At 52.0% G+C, this 24588-nt stretch overlaps 1 protein-coding gene across 5 annotated transcripts in view; it reads left to right on the top strand.

The window, feature by feature from the left end:
- The window catches only part of SYNDIG1 (synapse differentiation inducing 1), a 117360-nt gene extending 93267 nt beyond the window's left edge, over positions 1-24093 (top strand). For 4 of the 5 annotated variants that reach the window (XM_060032923.1, XM_060032920.1, XM_060032921.1 and 1 more), the window contains one exon: positions 22860-24093. In XM_060032923.1, the coding sequence (XP_059888906.1) occupies positions 22860-23018 (159 nt within the window). In that variant the 3' untranslated portion in view covers positions 23019-24093. The remainder of the gene's footprint in view (positions 1-22859) is intronic. The other variant, XR_009522210.1, reaches the window with a different exon arrangement.
- The last annotated feature ends 495 nt before the right edge of the window (positions 24094-24588 follow it).

Genomic DNA, 24588 nt, shown 5'->3' with positions numbered 1-24588 from the left:
AGCACGGATCCTCAGATGTTGCCGCAGTATTGCTCCCAAGGTCTTCTGTCCCCTAGAAGTTAGTGGTTTATTTTCAGAGGAGTTCTTTCAGTGGCCTCCTTTAATAAACGAAAGCGTATAGTCGAAATCAGCCAATGAGCTGTACGCAGTTATCAAATTCTGAACGACGTTAGTATCTTAAGTAGGGGAGGCAACTTCCTCGATGATGTTTTAACATCTGTTCAATCGGCCACACCTCAACCCCCTAACTCCAAGGGACAGAGCTGGGAGGACACCTCCGTGAGGACAGAGCACCAGGAACCCCAATGAGCCCGCACGTCCTGCTCGTGGACCCGCAGAGCTGACTCCTCCCCTCCAGGGTCTCCCCTCCTGGGCGGCTGGGCGGCGATACAGGACACAGTCACCCCCACATGCCGTTCCTGAGATAGGCACCCACTTCCACCCACCTTCACCCCCGTCTCCTCCTGTCCCCAGAGTCCTGGACGTCCTTTCAGCCCAGGGAGCTCGGACACCTGGATTGTCTTGCCCTCCCTGCCCCCCTCCTCTGGGGGGATTGCCTAGACCCCACGAGGGCAGGCAGGCCGTCCGGGACATCCACGGGCTTGGTGGGAAACGGGTTCATCATGATTTTCACCAACTTCTCACTGAAATTCAGCATTTCTCCTGTTTGTGAGCGTGGCCACCAGCGCCAGGGGAAAACTGTTTAACTCAGGGGAACCAAAGGGCTGATCCTGGGGGAGCCAGAGGGGTGGTCCTGGAGTGGGGATGGAAAGGTGGTCCTGCAGTGTCTCTGCAGGTCAGAATGCTGGACTCACTCGCACCAAGGGCTCAGCCTGTCTCCTTCTCTTTCGGGGGTCATTTCTGACCCACAAATTATGCTCCTACTAGCCCGTTTCTCTGCCAACCCACAAAGCCCCAAGGAGAAAAAGACATCATCCCAACAGCAGTTTCATTACCTTTATATTTTACTCTCATCTTTGAAGCTGGAAAAAGATGCTCTGTATTAAAATGTTCCTTCCCGCTGTGCATATGCTAACGTCCTCCACACAATAAAGCTAAGGGAATATTTTACACGCTGAAAGTAGCTGCAGTGACCTTTCTTCTTCGTGAAAGAGTCTCTTCTTTCCCTCATGGTCCTTCCCCTCCTCCTTCGCTCTTTTTTTCCCCCTTTGCATGTCAGCTCTCAGTCCCCTATAGCCAAGTGACTGGGCCATCTTCCAGAAACAACAGCAAAGAAAATTATCAGAGGACACGGAGGAAACAGACACACTTCTTTCCTCCAGTTATGGCCTCTGCAAAGTCCTAGATTCTTGGAGGAGGAGACTGAGATCTTGGGATGTAGCTGGGAGTGCAGGTCATACCCCGGCCCAGGGCCCTTGTCTGAAGCCCCCTGTTACTTAGAACTGCCAGAGGGTCTAGAGGGAGGCTGTGGTCTTGAGTTTATCATTTTTTCCAGGTTTATTGAGATATACTCGGCAAATAAAACTACATATTACACTTCTAGGAGGTGATGAGAGAAATAAGACAGAGGTTGGCCTGCTTGTACCTGACCCGAAGGTGGGACCCACCAAAAGGAATTGTCTGGAAGGGGTGGGAAATACGGAAGAGCAAAGTTCAGATGAGTCTGTTGTTTCTAACTGCCCGGCCAGAAAGGCACTTTTCTCCTAGAGATTTTGCTTGTTTCTTACAATGGAGAAGAAGGTGGCAAGAATATTGAGGCTTCCAAAGGGACAGACACACACAAAAGGAAGACCAGAGAGAAGGTGTGTGGGCCCAAGACAGCTCTCCCCTCCCCTTCTCTGTCTACCCTCCGTGTGTTCCCATCCACAGACGATCTCATGGGAGCTGGTCTTTACGCGGCATAAACGGGCCATGCATGTGCGTGCACACACACACAATTTAAGGACCTTACCCATACCTTGTACTTATTTTTAATGTTTGTAAGTCAGATAGATATAGTGGTGTCACTGTATAATAGTATAGCCCTTACTGACTACAATACTTTCATTAGCTTATCAGACTACAAATCTCCAGGGATAGAAGGATTGTCTCCTAGACAGTGACTAGAACACACCTTATCCCAAATTGCACGCGATGTGACCCAGCCTCACTTTCTTGTCTAACTTCACAGAGGGTAGATTTTCCAGTTGAGCAACACTGAGGTAGAGAAGGAGTGAACCCGAGCCTTCTGCCTTCAGACCCTGCAGGGACCAAGGAGCACCGTCAAGGTCTGCACATGAGGAAACTCAGGCCCCGTGTCTAAGTGGACTCATTAAAAGTATACCAAGAAATAAGAGGTACAAACCCCAGCCTCCCCAGAGAAATGCCCTCAGACTTTCATGGAAGGGGTGAACCCTGCTGCCTTGGGGAGCAAACTCTCACAATCTCCCCGCACTTCCTCCTGCTTCTGCAATGAGTGTTTTGCACACCACACCTGCTCCTGGCTTTCTGATAAACCTCTGCGTTTTATTTTGGGTGCTGATCCAGTTATTCCTGCAAAGAAAACTGCCCTGAACCTCGTGGCATGAAATGACCTTTTCATTGTGCTCATGGTTTCTTGGGTTGGGATCCGGGAGGCGCCATGGGGAAGGCCTGTCTCTGCTCCTCAAGGTCTGGGGTCACTCGAGCCTGGAACATCTGCAGCGTCTTCACACCCATGTCTGGTAATTGATGCTGGGTGTTGGCTCGGACTTTACCCAGAGTGAGCACAGGGGCACCCAGTACCTGGCCTTCCCACGTGGTCCCTTCACATGGGCTAATTTGCGCTTCCTCACAGCATGGTGGCTGGGCTCCCAAAGCAAGTGTCCCAAAAATACCAGAGCAGATCATGAGACCTTGTTATGACCCAACCTCTGAAGCCATGCAGCATCACCTCCACCAGACCCTGTTGGCCGAGGCCTTGGTAAAGTTCTACCCAGACTCGTGGGAAGGAACATAGAGGTCAAGGATCTAGAAGAATATGAGGGATGGAAAACACTGCAGCAGCCGTTTCAGGGAAGATATAATCTGCCACAGCTACATTTACAGGGATGAAAGAAAAGTATACACATAACATGTTTATATTATTAGGTCCATCAGAAAATGAATAATGAGAGAACAACTTTCTTTCCTAAATACTATATTCAGAAAGAAAATATCAAATGAACAAAATTTCTGAGACCTAAAATGCCTTCTAATAGTTTATGAGGTCATGACATGATTATAGTAAAAAGCAAAGGGCATTTTTACTCCAAAGCTATTATACTTATCAAATGCACACTGGCACACATGACAATGATGATGAAGATGTTGCCTAGTGAAGACAGAAGGGCTGAGAGTCTTGTGAATCTTCCGTTAGCAAAGCAAACAGCATTGTGCTGGTAAGGCTAAGTGACAGCATTAAATATTCTAAGTGATTTTTAAAATAAGCTAAGTTAACATATTTCTTCAAATATCTACAGCCTTACAGTATGTGTGTGTACAGGAGAGGAACAGAAACTACCTCAACAAAAGAGACCCGCCTTAAAGCATTTGTTAATCTCCAACATGCATCTCGTTTGTTATCCTAAAAGCAAAGTGCTGCAGGGTGGTCTCTGGCAGGCTTTTGATGGGGGCAGGGTGGGGGGTGGGGAGCAACCCTACTCTGGAGGAGAGATGGAAAGACCGTGGAGTTCATCCCTCTTTGTGGAGTGCACCCCTGGCCCACTGTGCACTCCAGTTACAAGACTTAGAGGGTCACAGAGCTTCCCCTCCCCCATACCCTTCCACCATGTGAGTATAAGCTTCCAGTATGATAACAATGGATGTGAGCTGGGGGGCATGAGGTGTATACTCTGTTTGAGGCAGTACACAGGAAAGCCCCAAAGCCAAGAGGAAAGACAAAAATAAAGACATTCGAAGAGGTACCTAAAGCTACAACAAACATCAAACACGCTTCACTTCTTGCCAGCTTAACATAAATTCTCACACTAAAGGCCTATTTACTTTAATATCTACTGCTCTATAAAGATGTCTTTATTGCAAGGCATGCTAGAAGTCAAGAAAAGTCTGAAGAGACAAAGCAATCATTAGAACCAAACTTGATTATGACTCAGATGTTGGAATTATCAAACAGAGGATTTAAAACAACCGTGTCCAATATGTTAAAAGCTCTAAAGGAAAAGGTAGACCACATGCATGAACATCTGGGTAATGTCAGCAGAGAGATAAAAACTGTAAAAGAAATGCTAGAAGTAAAAAACAGTAACAGAAATGAAGACTATTTTGTTGGTAGACTTGACACAGCTGAGAAAAGCATCAGTGAACTTGAAGATGGCCCAAAAGAAATTACCCAAACTGAAACACACATTGAAAACAGTGAAGAAAAAAAAAAAGAACACAACATCCAAAAACTGTGGACTGCAAGACCATAGGAAATGGTGTAACATGTGTAATTGGAATACCAAAAGAAGAAGAAATATTTTAAGAAATAATACTGCAGAGTATTACACATGTTCCAAGAAGCAGAGAGACCATCAAGCAGAATTCAACAAAAACAAAAAGACCCTAGATGTATTATACTTAAACTGTAGGAAACAAAAAGAAACTTTTGAAGATTCCCCAAGGAGAATAAAACACCTTACCTACAGAGAAACAAGGATAAAAACTGTGGCCAACTTCTCATCAGAAACCACACAACTAAGAATGCAGTTCAATTCAATCTTGAAAGTGTTGAAAGAATAAAACAAATAAACAAAAACCTGCCAACCTGTGTGTATATCCAGGGACAATATCCTGAAAGAGTCAAGGATAAATAAAAACAATCTCAAACGAACAACTGGGGGAATTCACTGCCAGCACCCCTGAGGTCTAGAAAAATATTAAAGTTCTTCAGGCAGCAGGAGAACGATATGGGTCAGAAAACTGGACCTACATTGATAAAAAAGAAGAGCAGCAAAAAATGAATAAATAAAAATGAGATGTAATCTTTTATTTTTCTTATTCTCTAAAAGATCGCTGTCTGTTTAAAGCACGAATAGTAACAGTGCACTGGGCGATTAGGGAATAAGTAAAAGTGAAAAGTGACAACAGTGTTGAAGAGATGAGAGGGAGGATTTGGGAATATTCCATCATAAAGTACCGGCACTACACTTGAGACAATATGGTGCTATTTGAAAGTAGGCTTAGCAACTGAGATATATATTTTAAATAGAAGTATAAATGATAAGGCAATAGAGGAGATAAAATGGAATCACATAAAATGCTCGATTAAAACCAGAGAAGACGGGGACTTCCCTGGTGGTCCAGTGGTTGAGACTTTGCCTTCCAATTCAGGGGGTGTGGGTTCCATCCCTGGTCAGGGATCTAAGATCCCACATGCCTCGCGGCCAAAAAACCAAAACATAAAACAGAAGAAATATTGTAACAAATTCAATAAAGACCCTAAAAATGGTCCACATTTTAAAAAGAAAAAAAACAGAGAAGGCTGAAAAGAAAATAGAAACAAATGCAACAATATACAAAGATGGTAAATATTAATCTGATTATATTAATAATCATTTATATGTCAGTGGTCTGAACACACCAGCTAAAACAGAGATTGTCAGATTGATTTTTAAAACAATGAGACCCCACTATACGTTGTCTACTTATAAACTATATACTGTCTACATTTAAAGAAACCTGTATATAAAGCCCAGACAGATTGAAAGTAAATATTAAAAGTAAAGATATGAAAAAAGATATACTATGCTAACACAAATCAAGATAAAACTGGAGTATCTTATGTGAATTTCATGCAAAGCCGACCTCAGAACAAGGCATATTATCGGGGATAAAGAGGTGTGTTGCATAATGATAAAGGGGTTAACTCTCCAAGAACAAATAACAATCGTAAGCGTAAAGTGAATGCACTAACCCCAGAGTCGAGATATGAGGCAAGACTACAGAATTAAGAGAAGAAATAGATAACAGTTACAGTTGGAGACTTCAGCCACCTCTGTCAGTACTTGATAGATCAAGCAGACAGAAAATCAGTAAAGATATAGATGACCTGAACAACACTGTTAATCAGCCAACACTGCAGAATACACATTTCTTCTGAAGAGCACAGGGGGCGTTCACCAGGATAGGCTGTATTCTGGGCCAAAAAAACAATCCTTAAAAATTTTAAAGAAAAAATACAAAGTACATTCTAGACCACACAAGAATTAAAATAGAAGTCAGTAACAGAAACGTAGCTGGGGATTTCCCAAATTTTGGGCACTTTAAAAATGTACTTCTCAATAACCCATGGGTCAAAAATGTCTCACAGGAAATTTAAAAATATTCTGAACTAAACATGAAAATAAAACATCAAAATTTGTGGGATGTAGTTAAAGTGGTGCTTAGAGGGAAAATTGTAGCATCAAATAAATCTGTTAGAAAAAGATACATGCATTTGATGGAACCTAACCAGCCACCTTAAGAAACTAGAGAAACAAGAATAAATTAAAACAAAAAGAATGAAGGGAATAGTTAAAATTAGAGAAGAAATCAACTGATGCTGAAAATAGGAAAACAGTAGAGAAAATCAACAAAATCAAAAGCCAGCTATTTGAAAAGATTTGAAAAGACGAAAAACCAACAAAACTTGAAAAGTCAATAAAACTAATAAACCTCTAGCCAGGCTAACCAGTAGAGAGAGAATGAGATTACCTATACCAGGAAAGAAAGGGTCATCTCTACTGATGCCCTGGATATTAAGAGAAGAATAAGAGAATTCAACAAGTGTGAAGAGCTCTGTGCCCGTGAACTCAATAACCCAGATGAAATGGACCAGTTCCTTGAAAGCAAGGAGCATTGGCTCCCCCGGAATTGCCATCTCTCTGTGCCATCGACGGTTCTCTCCTTGGCTGCATGTTGGCATCACCTGGAGACCTTGAGCAGCTCTTGTTGCCTGGACCCCCTCGTAAGCATCTTTCTGTAATCGGGGTAGGGTCTGCGCGGGGCCAGGACGCTCAGGTGTCTCCACCTTCTGACATCCTTTGAGCAAAATGGTGTTCCCTGCTCTTATGAAGCCTTTCTCTTGGTGGATGTTCCAACAGCTAAAAGCATGACATCTCCCCAGTCCCAGTGCCTGGAGCTGACACTGGTTTTCATCTTCAGGCTTAGAAATGGAAAACCTTAGATCCTCAACAGCAAGATGCTTTGCTCTCAAAGTGGAAGGGACCTTTGTGAGCCTGTGTTTGAGGCCGAGGTGAAGGAATCCTAAGGAAGGGGCCCCTCAGGACTCCAGCCCCACCCCGGAAGCAGGAACCCCCTGTAGACAGTATAAAGGCTCACAAAAGATAAAGTGTTTTCACGTCACTGGGCACAGAGAACCTCGGGGCCTGAAAGCAGAGGTAGTGATAAAAAATGGAAGAATGGTGCTCTAGGCTGTGGCATATCTTTAGATCTTTTATTCATGTTGTGGGTGTACAATGTGGACGTGAAACCATTTTTGTTGGTTTGTACTTACACCCGCGAGTGAGAGGGGAGTGGTCCCCGCTGGGAACCAGGGAACCGAGTAAGAACAGCTGAAACGGGCAAGTCGTGGGTACAGCTTGCCTGTTCCAGCTCCCAGGCCGTCCTTAGCTGCTCAGCCCCCTTCCTACATAAAAATCCCTTGGAAGGAAGGAAGAGAGGAATTAGCCCCGGCTGCCAGGGCATGTGGGAAGCTTTCCGGGGCAGCCAGGGCTCTTCTGAAGCGAACACGGGCCATGAACCTGGAGTCTGGGTGGAGTGGAGCATCTTCCACTCGGAGCCCCGTGTGGCTCTTCCTCCTGGCCTGTGTGTTGGTGGGGGGCCATCAATGGGGGTCACCCCCTCAAGGCCCATCGATTTATAGCAGAGGGAACAGAAGCCATCCACGTAAAGGTCGTAGTCAGTGCACAAAGGGCACATGGAAGTGCATGGACCTGGTAGGGTGTCCGTGCCTTGTAACTGCACAATGCTTTCCTCTGGGCGCTGGCATCCAGAGCCTGGGGTTTCAGAGGTTTTAGGTGTTCTACCTCCAAGCAAAGGAGGACAATGGTGTGCGTGCAGAGAGACCAGTAGAATCCGTCAGAAAGGGGATGACCAGCCGTGGCCAAGCTTGCTGTGCCCGCGGGGAGGCACCCAGCCCCTCACCCGCCCTTGTTCTGCCTGACGCACCCCTGTGTGGCCCTGGCCCTCATCTGAAGCTGATCCCCAGCCCAGTGCTCCAGGGACAGCTGCCTGGACGCCCCACGTCTCCACCCCCCATTTTATTCACCTGCTGGTGGGTACCCCTCTATAAAAACAGTGACATGGAGACCCTATAAAGAATGACAACAAATCAATAATGAAACAGAAACCTTTGTCGTTCATGCACAAAGGAAGGTGCACGAAGGACCAGGGAGCCCAGGAGATGGGCTTCTGATCGTTCATCTTCAGGGGAACACAGATGAAAATCACTGGCACACAGAGCACCCGGTTCATGTTGGAATCACTGGGCCCACGGGCTGGGACCCTCCCCCACCGTTGGGAGTGGAAAATGCTGTGATACTTTCTTATAAATGTAAACATCCTTCTCCCTATTTTGCACCTAGACATCTGCCCAAGAGAAATGCACCCACGTGGCCACAGAGGTTGTTCACAGCAGCATCCTTGGTCACAGCCCCAAAATGGAACAACCAGGAAAGCCGGAAACAGCCAGGGTTGATCTCAGGGCTTCTGTGGATGGAAGCTGCTTTACCAGCCGGGTCAGCTTGGTTGGGGCAGCCTGAGCCCCTCGGTTTCAAGGTTGGCAGAACCCACTCTGTAGCTGCAGCGGCGCCCATGCCCCTGAGATGTCGGTTCCTGGAAGCCCCTGTGCTGACCCTTCAGAACCAGTTCCCTTCATACTCTTTGGGCCACCCACACTGCGAGCGCCATCTCTCTCCCATTGCTTCTAGAACCCCTGAGTTGTGGAATCTCCTGGCCAGAAGGGTAAGTGGTTCTGAAGCAACCAGTTGCAGTGATATTAACACCAGACAAACAGAATTCAAGGGAAAAGCCATAAAGAGCGACAGAGAATAACTACAGAGATAAGAGGGCAGCAAGAAGCGTCGGTAGATTAAGGTAGAAGAGTAACTAGCGTGGCTGCCGATGTGAAGGGAGAAAGGTTTACCGGGGACGTCACGGACCCGTGCCCCGTGTCATCCACAGGGTGATGCTGGGAATTAAATATGCCCCTAAAGGCCAGCCTGGAGAGCCTCTGTCTGTGAAGTCAAGGAAGGCTGGAAACCCAGGAAGATATGGGGGGGTGGCTTTAAATCGACATTTGGGGAAATCGGAGAACAGACTCAGAATTTCTGGGCAGTGGGCCCAGGTCAGGTTGAAACCATGACCTGGCATCGGCCCACAGCTGAGCCGTGAGGTGGAGAAGTTAAGCCGCGGCGGGTCTGGAGCTGAAATCTCCCCGGGGGTGCGGGCCGTGAGGGCAGAGGTCCAGCAGGGGGTCCCCGCGCCTGCAGACGTGGCCTCCTGGTCTCATCCAGAAAGCAGCAGCATCGTTCACCGGCCCCCAGGACTATCAGCCTCGACTGCAACATTCCTTGGTCTCGAAAGAATTTACCAAAACAGTCATTTCCAAAGAAAGGAGATGTTTTAGCCTCACAGACGAGGAGGAATACGGTGAGTTGGTTAGGAGTACGCTGGACGGACCTCAGAGCACCACTCACGGTGTAAGGTCTTCTGGGGTATCTGGACGTTGGGGGTCCCACCTGCAAAGGAGCAAGTTGCGAAATGGCATGAAAAGCCCTGGTGCTTCCTGGTGTCTCCGGCGCCTCCCCCGGTAGACAGCACGCAGAACCCTGTCCGGAGAGGTCAGCGTCGCTTTCAGGGACTTGGAAGGGTTGTAATGACACTAACCTGTACCCCACCGTCGCCTGTCTTTGATGGCGGCTTGCGGTGTTGACGGTTTCTGAAACCCAGGACCCAACGTTCTGATAAGAGCTTAGATTTCTAGAAGTTTCACCAACCAGGACCCTGACCACCCAACACATCCCTGTGGTCTTATCCTGTGCGCTCAGACCAGACCAGAAGAGCCCTTCATTTTCCAAATGTGTGCTGGGTGGCGCTGCCAGCCTGGGTGGGGAGGGGTGGGCAGTGAGGAGATCACTGGAAATCAGTTCGTTTTAAACCTTTCCAGTCAAGTGGAGCCCCTGCTGCCTGGACGGAGCACCTAACTTAATGACATTATCACACAGTGACAGTGTGCAGACCACTAGCAGCGTCATCTCAGTGAGATTTTATCAGAACCGTCCCGGGGACTCGGGTTCCGTCTCTCGTGCTTTGTAAGGAGTCCAGGCAACAAGAGGGTAGTTCGGCCGCTGGTGAGGTGAGCTGGGAAGGGCAGCAGGACGCTGCCCTTTCTTTTGAATATTTTGTGAGTGTTTGGGGGAAGGAGGGCAGCAAACAGCTGTGCCTTCACAAGGAAACAGGTCTCCTGTAGCCAAGAGGATGAGGGTGTGGGAGAGACGCCCGGGCTTTGGCAGACGGGGCCTCACAACTGTCTCCTCACTTCTGGAATAAATGTGTCAGAAGCCATAGCATGTTAGAAGGCCCTGGAACATACACCGTGGCTCCTGTGAAGTTTCTTAGTTTCTTCTTGGTCAATAAAGTTGCCATCGCCTTCCGCAGCTCAGAATACTCTTCCCCATCATTTCCGGTGGTTCTTCGTGTTCTGCTCTGGTCCTCATCCCCTCCAGGAACTCAGGAGCAAAGGATGGGTCGCAGTTAATGTGAACGTGATGTGCTTGGTGGCCGGCAGCAAGTTCCTTGCCATTATAAAAATTCGGTGAATAGGCAGGCCTGGAAGCTGTCTCCCCCTGGTCGAGTTCACCTCCAGACCCAGCATACATTTCCTCTCAGGTCTGGGCAGATGTCACAGCCCTACGTGCAAACGAGGCATCTTGACTCTTCACCGTCTGTGGGTCCACCAGTGGTTGCCCCCCACCGGGCTCTGCCGCCCGACCGGCAGCCCCTACGCCACTGCCACCTGCCTGGCTCCTGACGCCACCCCTGGCATCCCCTTGTTCCCAACCCTAAGTACCTCAGCCAGAGGCAGAACCTGCCCTTGCTTCCCTCCCATGCCTGGGAGGTGGGAGCCAATTGCCAAGGTTTGTCAAAGCGCTTGAGAGAGACACACCCTCCTGAGCCGCCTTGGGAAGACAGGCCCTAAAAGGGAACAGAGATCAGAGATTAGGGCGGAGCTGCAGAACTGCCCTGCCGCCCACGGCCAAGGACTCTGCCCTCAAGGCCTTGGGAGCCTGCCGGTGGCCCTCACCTGCTGCTGCAGGTGCAAAAGTGGATTTTTTAAAGGAAGCGCAATGACTGACAAACGTGCAAATACGTTAAGAGCAGCAATATGGTGGAAGGTAAAAACAGAAGTGTATGTTTTCTAAATTCTCCACTGCATGAATATCTGCAGGTGCGATTGCTGCCGGAACAAACCAACCAACAGACTAACCAAGGGAACTGTGGGACGGGGGCAGCTGATAAACGGTGGCTTAAGTGTGAAGCCAGAACCGGTCTGACGTGAAAGGCTCCCCTGGGGTGTACGACCCTTCCTTTCCCAAGTCCACTGAGCGAACACACTGGGTTTTTTATGAGAGATGCTCAGGGCAGCCCAGAAATGTTGAAGATCAAAGGCCGCATTCTCAAGCTTGGCACTGAGAAGCTCTGAACCCAGCCGGAGGGCCACCTGCCCTGGTTCTATGCCTGCTCCCTCCAGGGGCTCCAGGGCCCAAGAAGCAGAGGTGGAGCAGGCGGGGTCCCCACGCCAGGCCGACCCAGGCCACGCGGGAAGGACAGCACAGCAACCCACGTCTGAACGTGGAGCAGCACAGACGGCGTCTCTGTGCAGGCGCCATGGCCGCGAGGCCGGGACAAGTTTAGGAGGGGCTGGCAGGCAGCCAGCCAGAGCCTCATCTCCAACGGAGCCCGGACCAGGCCCCGGCCGGTGGCCTCCAGCCCCAAGCTCAGCGACCGTGTGGGTTTATCAGCCATCAGGGGCTGCAGATCAGGCCTGAGAGCAAGTCTGGGGTAGAGAGATTCCCCCCCCAGACCCAGGCCCCAGGCATCAGGCTCAGGGGGTCCCAGCACCTGCTGTGCTGAGGGGAGCTTGGGTGTCACTGCCCTGGGGCTTCCTCCCCACGACCAACACTGACTCCACAGGCTGCACACACTGGGAAGGGTAAACCGAGGCATCAGCCCGATGGGAAATGACACCTGTGGGATCAACAGGTTTTTTTCTGTTTACCGGCACTGAAATTCTGGACAGCGAATTAAACTATGAAGCAACAGGGGGAAACTCAGCATTTACGTTTAAGACTTTGGTCTGTTCCGTCCAGTCCTTTCTGTGTGCATTATTCCCTGTATAGGCAAGATTAGGGTTTAAAACATGCCTTTTTGTAACCAATATCATGAGTACTTGTCATGTAATTAGTGATGTTTGTGGTGACCTAATGTCTCACCATAGGGATATAACATGGTTATTTAATTATTCATCTTTTAAAGCATTCAGATTTTCTCCCAAATTTCCAGTCTACTAGGGAACACTGAATTTTTTTCATTTTTTATTTAAATCTTTGCTAGTCTTTGCTTCTTAAGAAACAAGCTTTTCTTAATTTCATTGGAGCAATATAATTCATGATTATCTAGTGGCCCTGTCACGGGAAGACTTTTTAAAACAAGGGTGTTTTGTTTGCTGTGTGATTGGTTTTCTGTGCCATGGACTGGCAGGAAAATAAAAGGACCATCACGTCACCCGTAATGTAACAATCTGAGGAAGCTTGTTGTGCACAAGACAAAGCCCAGTCATGGGGGCTCTTCTGCAGGGAACATGGGGGGCCCCCAGATTCCGTAGAGGCACCGACCCAGCACCTGACAGGTTTCCGCTGGCACAGAACAGCCACCACACATGTGCCGGAGGTGTCAAACACATGGTGAAAGCGGCCACACACATGGGGCAGACATCGGCCAGCCTGCGTCCACTGTTGGATCCCAAGGGCCCAAACATTCATTTTTGTTCCTAAAAATTTTTCTCGTCCCCAAGGGGTATTTAAAGAGAAAGGTCTGATTTTTCCTCTCCTGGGTTTTAAAATCTTTAATCTCCTCCTTATTTGTTTCCAGAAAGGAAGCAGGACTTTTGCGTAAAGAATGAAATGATGGAAATAGTTTCCGTTCGTGAGCACCTGTTAGGATCCAGGAGGCAGGTGCTCTGTCACTTGACACCGAACCTGAATTCCCCATCTCTCATTCTCCATCAATGGAGTCATATGCAGACGTGCTTAGCAGGGAGTGTCTGCAACTTACCCTGACACGCATCCAAAAGAAAAAAGATGGGTTGATGGATGGATAGAGAGCTGGATAGATGAACCTAATAACATAAACAAAATGCTAATAGTGAACTGATGGGGTTGATATGCTCACTGCAGATTCTTTTACCTTTTCTGTGTGTTTGAACATCTTCCTAACACATTGTTATATTAAGGGTACGTTTATGGAAACCAGTATTAACAGCAGTCATTCTCTGTGGTGTCAGGAAGGAGGAAGTAAGGCCAGGCAAGTGAGTTGTTGGCATGGAGCTCGACGTGGAGCAGTAGGTCAGGGTGTCCTGTGCTGACATTGTCACAACACCCACTAGACAGGTGTTATAACTCTGCTTTAGGGAGGAAAGTAAAATCGGACACAGAAATAGCGAGTAGGGCTTCCCTGGTGGCGCAGTGGTTGAGAGTCCGCCTGCCGATGCAGGAGACACGGGTTCGTGCCCTGGTCCAGGAAGATCCCACATGCCGCGGAGCGGCTGGGCCCGTGAGCCATGGTCGCTGAGCCTGCGCGTCCCGAGCCTGTGCTCCGCAACGGGAGAGGCCACAACAGTGAGAGGCCCACGTACCGCAAAAGGGCTGAGCGAGTTCCCTGTCAGTGCTGGTTTGAGCAGGTGTGCCGGCCCCTCCCCCCGCCTCGCCCCCCCCCCACCCCGGCTCTCAGGGACGGAGCCCAGGAACGTGCCCCCGCACCAGACAGGCCTCTCACCTGCCCCATCCACACCCTGCCTTTTAAATAAACAGCTTATCTCAGACCAATTTAGCTCTGCAGAAAATGGAGAAAAGGGGTGCAGAGCTGGCGGCTTCCCTGAGCCCAGTCACCCACAAACCCCCATCAACATCTCACATGGGGCTCGTCTGTCCCCCAGGTAAAGGCCAGTGTTGCTGCACCATTGTACTCTAAGTGCTCTGTCCAGATCGCCTTAGCGGTTGTCTGATGCCCTCTTTCTCCCCCCTGGGTCCCAGCCAGGATCCACGCAGCACCTGGCGGTCAGGCCTCCTCGGGATCCTCTGGGCTGTGACACGTCTTAGGCGTCCCCTGTTTCTGATGACTTTGACATCTGTGAGGAGACCTGGTGGGGTACGGTGTGGGATGTCCCTCTATCGGGACTTGTCTGATGCTTTCCTCCTGCTTAGACCGGGGTTATGGGTTTGTGGAGGAGGAGCATGGAGGTGAAGGTCAGTGCTGCGTCCCATCAACATAACCTGTCACTGCGGATGCTGGCTGTGGTTGTGTCTGTCGGGTCTCTTCACGTCAAGGTCACTCTTCCTCCCGCCGTCCATTCCGTCCTCTGTCCTAGGAAGTCACTGCGCAGCCCACCCTCAAAGGGTGCTTTACTTCCCTGAGGCTGGAGGACCTACATAGATTATTTGAAACTTGTCTATATGGGAGATTTGTCTATTCTCCCCGGTGAACTGATTCAGCCAATCATTTATTTATATCAGTATGGACCCTTGGATGTTTATTTTACACTTTGGCTTATAATCCAATACTACATTATTTATTTTGTCACTTTGGCTATAGGGAGCATTTCCTGCGTCCCCCTGACGTGCCCGCATCCTTTTGATCTTGGAGTATTTTTCCTTTTTTGTACTATAAGATGCTGTCCCGGGCTCATCTTGTGTATTACCTGCCTGAGTCCTAAAATCAGCCGCTTCCCCATGGAGTTCTGACCCCTTTTATTGGAAAGCGGTTTTAGAAACCACTATCTGGGCACTGGGTGTGCTTGTTGCTACTGGGGTGTCATTGATTCTGGGTTTGCTCAGTAACAGAGCTAGGAAATAGGAAATACACATGTGTGTACTCGCATGTTATTGGTTCTATATGTAGAAATACATGTGTCTACATCTTTATAGAGAGAAATATTTCCATCTGTATAATTATTTTTGTATTATCCATCTGTGCCCGTATGAAGCTAGACATGAGTTCATACTGATTAGTCACAGGGGGAAACCAAGGCAGGCTTCTCTCCAGCAGAGCCCCATGGCCAGCATAGGGGGGAGGCCTGAGCTGTGGGAAGTGAAGCACTGGGCGGGGCCTCTCAGGAACCGCGGGTCCTGGGGCTCCTCTAACCTCAGCTGGAGGATGGAAACAAGGTCACTCAGGCTTCTGCACAGGACGGCACAGGGGCCGTTGCTCGTACTGATGTTTTTTGTTGTGTTTCCTACAAAATGACCTTGATGACAGGGGCCCTCGGACACCATCATGGGTAACTCCCCGCCCCCGCAGTGACCCAGGCCAAGGCCAGGTGAAGGGGCCTGGTGCTAGCACCCAGGGGAGCCTGTGGTCCCATCCGGTTCTACCCAAGCACAGGGGGTACGTTTGTTTCATAACTGATCTGTCTGCCATTCAGACCTAACTCACAAGATTTATTTTTTTTTCATGGCTTAAAATAGAAGGGTTGCTTTAAAAGGGGGAGGGGAGGTCATAAAAATGCTCCTGGAACGAAAGCACGTAAGGAAAGCAGCGTGCATGTGGGTCTGAGTGAGCCCTGGCCTGAGAGGCTTTCCCTCCTCCCCATGGAAACTGCTAAACCGCCACGTGGCCCCCTCCTCCAGCGCAGCCCCGGGTACCCGCCAGCACACAGCAAGCGGTAGACAGTCATAAATAAGGGAAATAAGCTTTGCAATGATGCAGAGAAATGTAATCCAGCCCGACAGATATTGGTGCAGGAGGAAAAATGAGCCATAAAATACCCAGAGTGCTATAAATTTCCAGAGAGATGGTTGTGGGGGAGAGAGGGTGTCTGTCACACGCCTCAGAGGCGGGGGTCTGGCGCCGAGGCCATCCCGGCTGTGCCGGGACCCAGCTCCTCGACCGGAGTGGGACCACGTGTCTGTGGAAGATGTGGATGTGGACTCCTCCAACCTTAGCGATTCCTGCCCCTAAAATAAGCGACCGTAAGGAAAACAAAGCAAGGGGAATTCCGTGGCCGTCCAGTAGTTAGGATTCAGCGCTTTCGCTGCCAGGGCCCAGGTTCGATTTCTAGTCGGGGAGTTAAGATCCTACAAGCCATGCGGCTAAAAAAAACAAAAAAGGAAAACAAAGGAGAGATATATTGCAGAGAAAGTCATGTTTTTCCTGAAACTCAAACAACAGTGTGTATTTTACAGCCAAAGGAAATGAGGACTTTGACAAAAGCTTGTGGTAAACTCAGTCCAGGACCAGACCCTGGGAGCATCGTCTCCCGGGGTTCGGGGGAGGTGTCCCCCAGCAGGGATGGAGCGCAGGACCTTGCCACACGTCACGGAGGCCTGGGGCCCAGCATCAGCCCCTGATAGGTTCCATCTGCGAGGGATGCCAGTGGACCCCAGACCAGGACGCCCACTCCACACCCCGGGTCCAAAGGCCCCCCTTCCTCTGCAGATTTCATGGGCATTGCCTTCTCACAGGGTCACCCCAACCTCCTTCATCTCCACCTGACACTGAGCTACCAAAATACATTCACAGTTAAAGGCACAGAGGCAGGCGTGTGTGGAGCAGTTTCCCGAGCGCGGGGAAACCCCCGCCCCCCAGCACTGATGCCTGAACCGCCCTGCAGGGTTTCCACCTCCTTTGGGTTCATCCCGCCCACCACACCGCTCCCCGTGGGACTCTCTGCCCGGTGGGTCTGTGCTGCCCACCGTGGTGGCCCCCAACATTTGGCTATTTATGTTTATATTAATTAAAATTAAATGATATTAAAACTCACAGTCACACTCACCACATCCCAAGTGCTAAGTAGCCATAGGCGGCTCGTGGCCACCACGCGGGGCGGCACAGATTAGCTGCCTCCATCGTGGAAGCGCTCCCCTGCCCGGCAGCCCCCGGCCGCCCTCCTGGCTGCTCTCTCTCCTCCTTCCTGGACCCCCGAGGACTGTGGACCCCTCCCCTCCATCATGCAGGCACCACGTGCTGCCCAAACTGGCCTCCAGGTCCTTGGGGGTGCCTGGCACAGCCACCCCAGCAAGGAGCCGTGGTTGTAAACGCTTCCTTCTCGGCTACGCCTGATGCGTCTCCTCCTAATCAGCTCGTAGACTCTGCGTAAGACCCGCGATTACCAGCCGAGGGCTTCCTGGACGTGGGGGTGTTTCTGACCAAAGCATGTCGCCCTCGAGAGCTGGAAGGAAAGGCCGCTGGCTCATCAGTTCACTGAGTGGTCCTGCGCGGAGCCCGCGAACCTGCCGTTGCAATGCTCCGTGGTGAGCCTGGGATGAAGACTCGGGAGTCCCGGGGGCCTCCCCTCCCTCAGGGGGCAGGGACAGCCCCGTGGACATATAATAGATGAGGTAGGGGTGAAAATGGTGTGAAGGACGGTCATAAAAGGCCCAGCAAATGCAGAGGCAGAGAGCAGCGTGGAGAGGAAGCCGGCTCTCGCTCACTGAATCTCACCTGCATCCGTCTGTAGGGAATCAGCATCTTCCTTTCCTTTTCTCTTACTTTCCTTCTCTGGTTCTGATATCAAGATTTTACTAGTTTCACGAAATGGGTTTCTCTATTCTTTATAGATGGTTCCTATTTGTTCATTTAACTCTTGGTAGAATCATTTCTAAAATCATCTCAGGGTGTAAAAGTAAATTGTTTTGACTGTGTTTTCTTCCGGTTACTGACCCTCCCCAAGGACACCACCAATCTGGCTCCTTTGCCAACAGTGTGGATGACTTTGGCCTGTTTTGTACTCTACGCAATAGACTCCTGTGTCTGCCTTCTTCTGTTCAACGTCATGTTCCTGAGATTTATTTCATTACCATATTGGGTACCATTGTCACTTATCCTTTTACTGTGGTTGGATGTTGGGATGACTTCCAGGCCGGGGCTCTGATGGTCGGTATGGCTACGGACATGCTTGGAGGTGCCCTTGGCGCACAAATGCATCGTTTCTGTTGAGTATTTGCCGGGAGTGGAACACTTGTATCGTGTGTGTGTCTATATGGCCAGCTGTAAGCAGTGTTGCGTTTCCCAAGTAGTGACAGGAATTCACACTCTCAGCAGGACCAGATGAGAGTGTGGATTTCCACTGGGTCTCTCTTCCCTTGGAGCCATTCTTGGGTGGCAGATAGCACTGTTCTTTTACAATGTACCGGGTGGGGTATGCCTGAGCCGTTCCTGGGAAGGAGGGGTGTGGTCTCTCCCCACCCCCAGGCTGCCACCATGGGGTCTGCCACTTTGGGGCGAGGCATGGCGAGTGGAGACAGATGGGGGTAGAAAAGTCTCACCCACTCACATCATCATGGGGGCCTCACACCTGCAAAGGGTGTGCAGCTCTCTTCCCCATCCAGGCATTTGGCGGGTTCTCTGCAGACCCCACACACACACTCGCACACTCTGCATCCTCGACTAGAGTTTGGAATTTTCCTCGGGGGTCTGCTTGCCCCTCCATTGGGCTCTGTCGGACACGGTCTAAGATAGCCCGGGCAGCCTGCGTCTGCCCCAGGAAGTACCCACTCCTCCCCTGACCGACGGGAGAGCTGGCCCGTCCCCCCAGAGAGCGCTGACCCCGGCTCCCCCCCGACGCTGCTGCCCAGCCCACCCCTACCTTCTGGGTCGTCCAGGCGGGAAGGGTCTCCTGCCCTCCATGCAGGGGACACACATCAAGACAGACGCCCAGTGTCCCATCGGAGCTGCTCTCAGTGGGACTGAAGGGGGAGGCGGCGCCTATGCCCCTCATGGAGAGAACCCGGACTCGCATTCTGGTCCCTCAGATCCCCTCCCTGCCTCCACACACCCGGCCCCTTGTCCCCTCAGGGGGCGGGGGGATGGAGGGCTTCAGAACCTCTACTTCGGTTCCGTTCTCGTTTTGGAAATTGGCAAACGCGGCTGTGCAGCCCCGTCGCCATCCTGGGCCGTTGCCTGTCGCGATGTCAAACCTCTAGCTGTTGCAAGTGAGCAAAGGAAGGAAGGAAGGAAAGGGCTGAGGGAGGAGTAAGGACCTGGGCCCCCTGAGCCGAGGGCCAGACAAACCTCTCAGGTGAGCCGGGCCTCAGGTGGGAGGGAGGCGGCGTGCACTGGGAAGGGGGTGAGGATGGCTGCAGGTCGGGGCCAGACTGGACGCACCAGAAGCACCAGAAGAAAGGGGGCCTGGCACCTGTCAGACCAGGAGACGAGCCTGCTATGAAACCAGCCCCTAAACGCTCCCAATCACCACAGAGGGAGGAAGTGTCAGAGGATAAGGGCAGCCGAGGATGCGAATTTGACTTCGTTCCCCTGCAAACGGGTCATTTCTCACCCTAGAAACCTGCACAAAACGAGCTTGCAATGTGTCTGAGGACCTTCCCGACTTCTGATGGCCGGTTCCTCCGCGTGGGTGCTTGACCTAGAGCCGTCCCAGCCTCAGAGGCTGACGGGGGCAGCACCTGGGACGGACCTCACGCTGTATCTGGATCACGGCTCTGATGGTCAATTCTGGCCTAAGCACATTGGTCCCAGCTGTGCGTTCTCTGTTTCTATGATTTTTATTTCCTCCATTTAAATAACACTTCATGCAAGGGAGGGAGTCAGTGTTTCCATGAGTTTTAGCGCCGATATTCTACTTCTGCTCTTGAATTTTAAGTTGGGTTTTCTACATAGTTTTAAAACCAGGTGAGTGAGGGTAGTTATTCACCTAAAGAACCAGAGTACGTGTTTGAATGTGGAATATCCCAGTGGGCTATGCGTGAGCTCAGCACGTCCTGGGTAGGTTGGGGGACGTTTCCCCAGGTCAGGGCGGTGGCTACACCCAGTGCCCAGCGAGCGGTGTCTCGGGGGCCCAGGCACTCCCTGACTCTGACCTCCAGCTCTCTTCGACCTGAGTTAAGACTCTCTCCCTCGCCTGTGACGTATACTCCAAGCAGCGTCCATGAGGGTGGACAGCACACTCTCTGGGTCCCTCTGAGCCCCTGGCGCACAGAAGATGCTGCTCAGAACCAGGCCAGTCACCTGCACTTTCTGTTTTCTGAGCAAAAGACCTCAGAAAAGAAAGGAATGAACTTCACTTGGTGATCTCTGGCCAAAAGGGCAGGGAAGGAAAACCAGCTGCAGGGACGTTCCCAGCCTGGGGGGAGTGGGACGGCCATTTGCAGACAGGGCCCGAGGGGCTGTCCGGTGACACACGCCGTGCCCCTCCCTCTGCCCAATGTGGCAGCCCTGGGGTCGGCCTCTGGGGTCACAGAGGCCACACGGACAGAAAGCTGCCCGTGGGGACTCCCTCAGGATGAGCTTCAGCGGGACCCCCATCTGTCACTGCCCCGAGGCTGCACCCCCTGGGATTCTGCTCTTCCTGGAAGGAGGGGCCACCCACTGTGTCGCCTGTGTGTGCGTCCTTCTTCACAAGAGTTTCCTTTCAGCTGTGCAAACGTCAGCCAAGCCCCAGCCACAGCCCCACTTCTGTGCAGGGGCCCCAGGAGCTGGTCCCCAGAGACCGTGAGGCCAGGCCGCCGTCTGGGAGGGCACCCTAGGTGGACCCGAGGGCTGCGGGGCCGCAAGGAAGGAGCGGGTGGGTCCCAGTAGGGGGACGCTGTGAGCTCCTGCCTCAGCCCACAACGCAGCCAGGACGTCAAGAGACTGCAGCCCAGGCCCCTCCAGGCCCAGGCAGAGTCACCCACCGAGGGGCTCCCAAACCCCTAACCCCGGAACCTGGGAGACGTTAGAGGCTTGTTCTTGATTTAAGCTGCCCGGCTGGGGATGATGTAGGTCAGCAGAGGACAGTGAGCCCACCCGTCAGGAGAGAGGACGGAGCGCCCGGATTCGGTCCCACACCCGCGGGTCAGGCCGTCCCAGGGCGGCCCTCGGGGAGCCCAGCCGATGCAGGCATTATAAGCAGCTCACCGGGGCTTCCAGCCGTGCATGGACCCAGATGAGACGGGCAGCCCTTGGAGTTGGGAGCTCCCCGCGGGGTGCGAATGCCCGGCCCGGCCTCCCGGTGTGTCTGTCTGTCTGTCTGTGGCTCCTGCAGCAGAGCCCCGGCTGGGCTGGGGCTGGGGGGCCCACCCTGACAGAAGCCGGGGGCCAGCAGGGAGGGGCCTGGAGAGTTTGGGGTGAACTCAGCTGAGACGTAGTTACTGTTGTCCTGGGAGCTTCGTGCTCATGTTCTCTTCAATCCGCTTCATCAAAGATCGTCCACAGGGAACCCCCAGGCTCACTTCCAAGCCCAAAAGTTGGGGACGAGGACATAAAACTGGCCCTGAAGAAACAGAAGTTAGAGGAAAAAATAAAAGGACACGAGCAGACCGGAGGCCCTTCTCCACCTGACGTCTCATCAGGTCGGGGGCAGAGCTGCGGAGGACGGAAAGTCATCTCCTAGTGACCTCTGAGTCTGGGACCTCGGTGTCTGAGTGAACAGGATGCCATCTCCCATCCTGCCCGCAAAAGTAGAAATACACTCAACACGCATGGAAATGGGATCCGGTGAGAGTCGGTTTCTGGAGATGGGTCCTGAGGGGGTCAGGACATCCCACACGGGGAGTGGGCTCTGCCTTTGCCCTGACGAGGAGGACCCCGCCCTGCCGGGGGTCAGCCCTCCTCAGCGCCCCATGACGCTCCGGGGGCACCTGCCCTGCTGGCCTCCACCCTCATCTGCCATCACTCAGGGGGCATCAGACGTGATGTCACAGCTGGATCACATGATGGTCCCCACAGCCCGGGGCCTCCCTTGTCGAGGGGACAAGGAGGAGGGGGCTGGCAGTGGTGGAGGTGGAGTCCAGCACAAGACGCCAAATCAGGGCTTCCCTGGTGGCGCAGTGGTTGAGAGCCCGCCTGCCGATGCAGGGGACACGTGTTCGTGCCCCGGTCCGGGAAGATCCCACATGCCGTGGAGCGGCTGAGCCCGTGAGCCATGGCCGCTGGGCCTGTGTGTCCGGAGCCTGTGCTCCACAATGGGAGAGGCCGCAGCAGTGAGAGGCCCGAGTACTGAAAAAAAAAAAAAAAAAAAACACGCCATATCAGACACAACACCCGAAACCTCCATGTTCCCAGCTGCCTCATGACCCCGAGGCAACATGAATCTTACTAAACTAACACCTCACTGTGCAATCGGGTGACCAGAAATAGAGGCGCTGGTCTCACCTCGAGTTATTTCACTGGTGGATGAATTTTCCGGCCCCGCCATGGCAGGGAGGGGGCATCGGGCACGCAGATTCCCGCGCCACCGGCTGAGGGGCGGAATCTCAGTACCCGCAGTCCACTGAAGGCTCTTACGCCCCGGGCTCCTCTCCGGGTAACGAGCACTACCGTTTCCTTCCCCACACCGCCGTACACTGTAAGGACCAGAGGAGGTAAGTGTGAACACACTTTAGAAAACTGTTCACGTATCTTTACCGGGCAGAAGGGGGCCGCTGAGCTGTGACGTCCCCGCCCTCGCGTCCTGGTGCCTGAGACCCGGGACTCCCGTGGCTGGTGCTCGGCTGACAACTGCCGGCCTGGGTATCCCCGGGGCTTCGCTTTCTTTCCCTTAAGCTTTGACTGCCTTGCAGGGCAGGGGGGAGCAGTGGTGAGCGACAGCCCCCCGCCTTCCCTGCACAACTCCCCCTCCGTGAGTCCCCTCTCGGTTCCCCTTGCTCATCCTGGCCCCCTTTTTCCTCTCCCTCCTCCCGCTGCAGACGAACAAAGCCGTGGCCAAGGGGGACTTTCACCAGGCCAGCACCAGCTCCCGGCGGGCCCTCTTCCTGGCCGTGCTCTCCATCACCATCGGGACCGGCATCTACGTGGGCGTGGCCGTGGCCCTCATCGCCTACCTCTCCAAGAGCAACCACCTATGAGCCTCCCCGGGCGCATGCGCATGAAGAGCCTGGGCCAGTTGTGTGCGGGTGCAGAGGAGCGGGCCTGGCAAGGGTGGACACACAGGCAGACACACCTGCGTGATGCTGTACAGTGTAAGTCATCGCCAACGACGCCATAAAGCCCTGGGACCTTCTGCCCATGGATTCCTTTTGTTTTCACCCTTTCATATCGTTTTCACAGCACTGTGCAGAGCATGGGACTGATGGGCACTGCTAAATGGAAGCTCCATAGATCCCGATCCTCGCGGCTGCCTCTGGATGGATTCTGGTGGATTAACGCTGGTGCCAGTGCCTGGAATGCCATAACATTAGCAATAGACGAACAGGAACACGTGTTTATTTTTATGGAATATGGTGCAACAGGCAGGGGGCAGGGGACATGTGCTCTTCTGTCTGTGGCCCCACCTGACTCCTCTGGCACTGCCCCCCAGGCCACGTGCCTTCCCTGCAGGAAGGCCACGGGCTGGGCGGCAAGAGAGACAGAGCAGCTGCTGGCAGGACCCCCAGCTGTCACGGCTCTCCAGAGGGGTCCAGCCCTGAGAATGCAGAGCCAGAGTCGTTCCCAGGCCCAGAGTGTCACTCCCTCCACGCTGTCCCCAGCCTAGGAACGTCAGGCCTCCTCTGGAACGTGTCCATACTCCGCAGCCACCACGCGGCAATATGCAATCCCGGGGCCTCGCTGACCTGGGGCCCAGGGCAGGCCGGCCCCTCCCCAGACTCCTCCCAGAAGGACCCAGGTTTTCTCCAGGAACTCCAGGCCAAGGAGCCAAGACGCCCCCTCAGTGTAAGGACGAGCGCAGGGGGATGCTTCTACCCGCCTGCGCTGACATTCACCTTGGTGATGACAGTGACACTAGTGATCTTACAGAGGACACGAACCTTCTCTGTCAACTAAATGAATAGCTATTTTCTTGTCATTTTTTTTAAGTGCAACTATTGCTTCATGCTGCTTTAGTTATCAGATGAATGCTGAGAAATACGTAATCACAGACATTTTAATACCATTTCATTGCTGTTTCACGAGTGTTCATTGTTGAACAAAAGTTACCTTTTACCTTTTTGCTTAAGGCTTTTCTTTCTGATTAATATCAACCCTTGGGTTTCACTAATACCTTTTCCTTGTTGTTGAAGTAGCTGCAGAGCCGCCAGGGCTCAGCTGCTGGAGCAGTGGCAGGGGGTCCTGAGATGAGAATCACAGCATTCCCAGCTGCTGACGTTCCCACTCGAACACATTAGTAAATATTATTATACCGATACCCTCAGTGGACACAGAGGCCGTCTCTCCAGGGCAGTGGTTCCACCCACAGCACCTATAACATCCCTGCTGCCTGGGTCCCAGCCCCAGAAGTCTTATGTGGTTGAGCAGAGGTGCAGCCTGGTGATTACAAAGTGCAGCAGAAATTAAGAACCACTGTCCTGGAATAAGGACTCAGGTTTGATCCCCTCACTTGCCTCTCTTCTCCTCGACCTTAAACACTTAATATTCTGAAAATCATTAGCACTGCTTTCCTGGGTCAAATCCGAGGTCCATCAGGCACTTGCATCTACG

This window comes from Delphinus delphis, chromosome 15, assembly GCF_949987515.2.
Source record: "Delphinus delphis chromosome 15, mDelDel1.2, whole genome shotgun sequence".
NCBI lineage: Eukaryota > Metazoa > Chordata > Mammalia > Artiodactyla > Delphinidae > Delphinus > Delphinus delphis.
The sequence above is the reverse complement of the archived record's forward strand: the minus strand, read 5'-3'. Positions and strand labels throughout refer to the sequence as shown.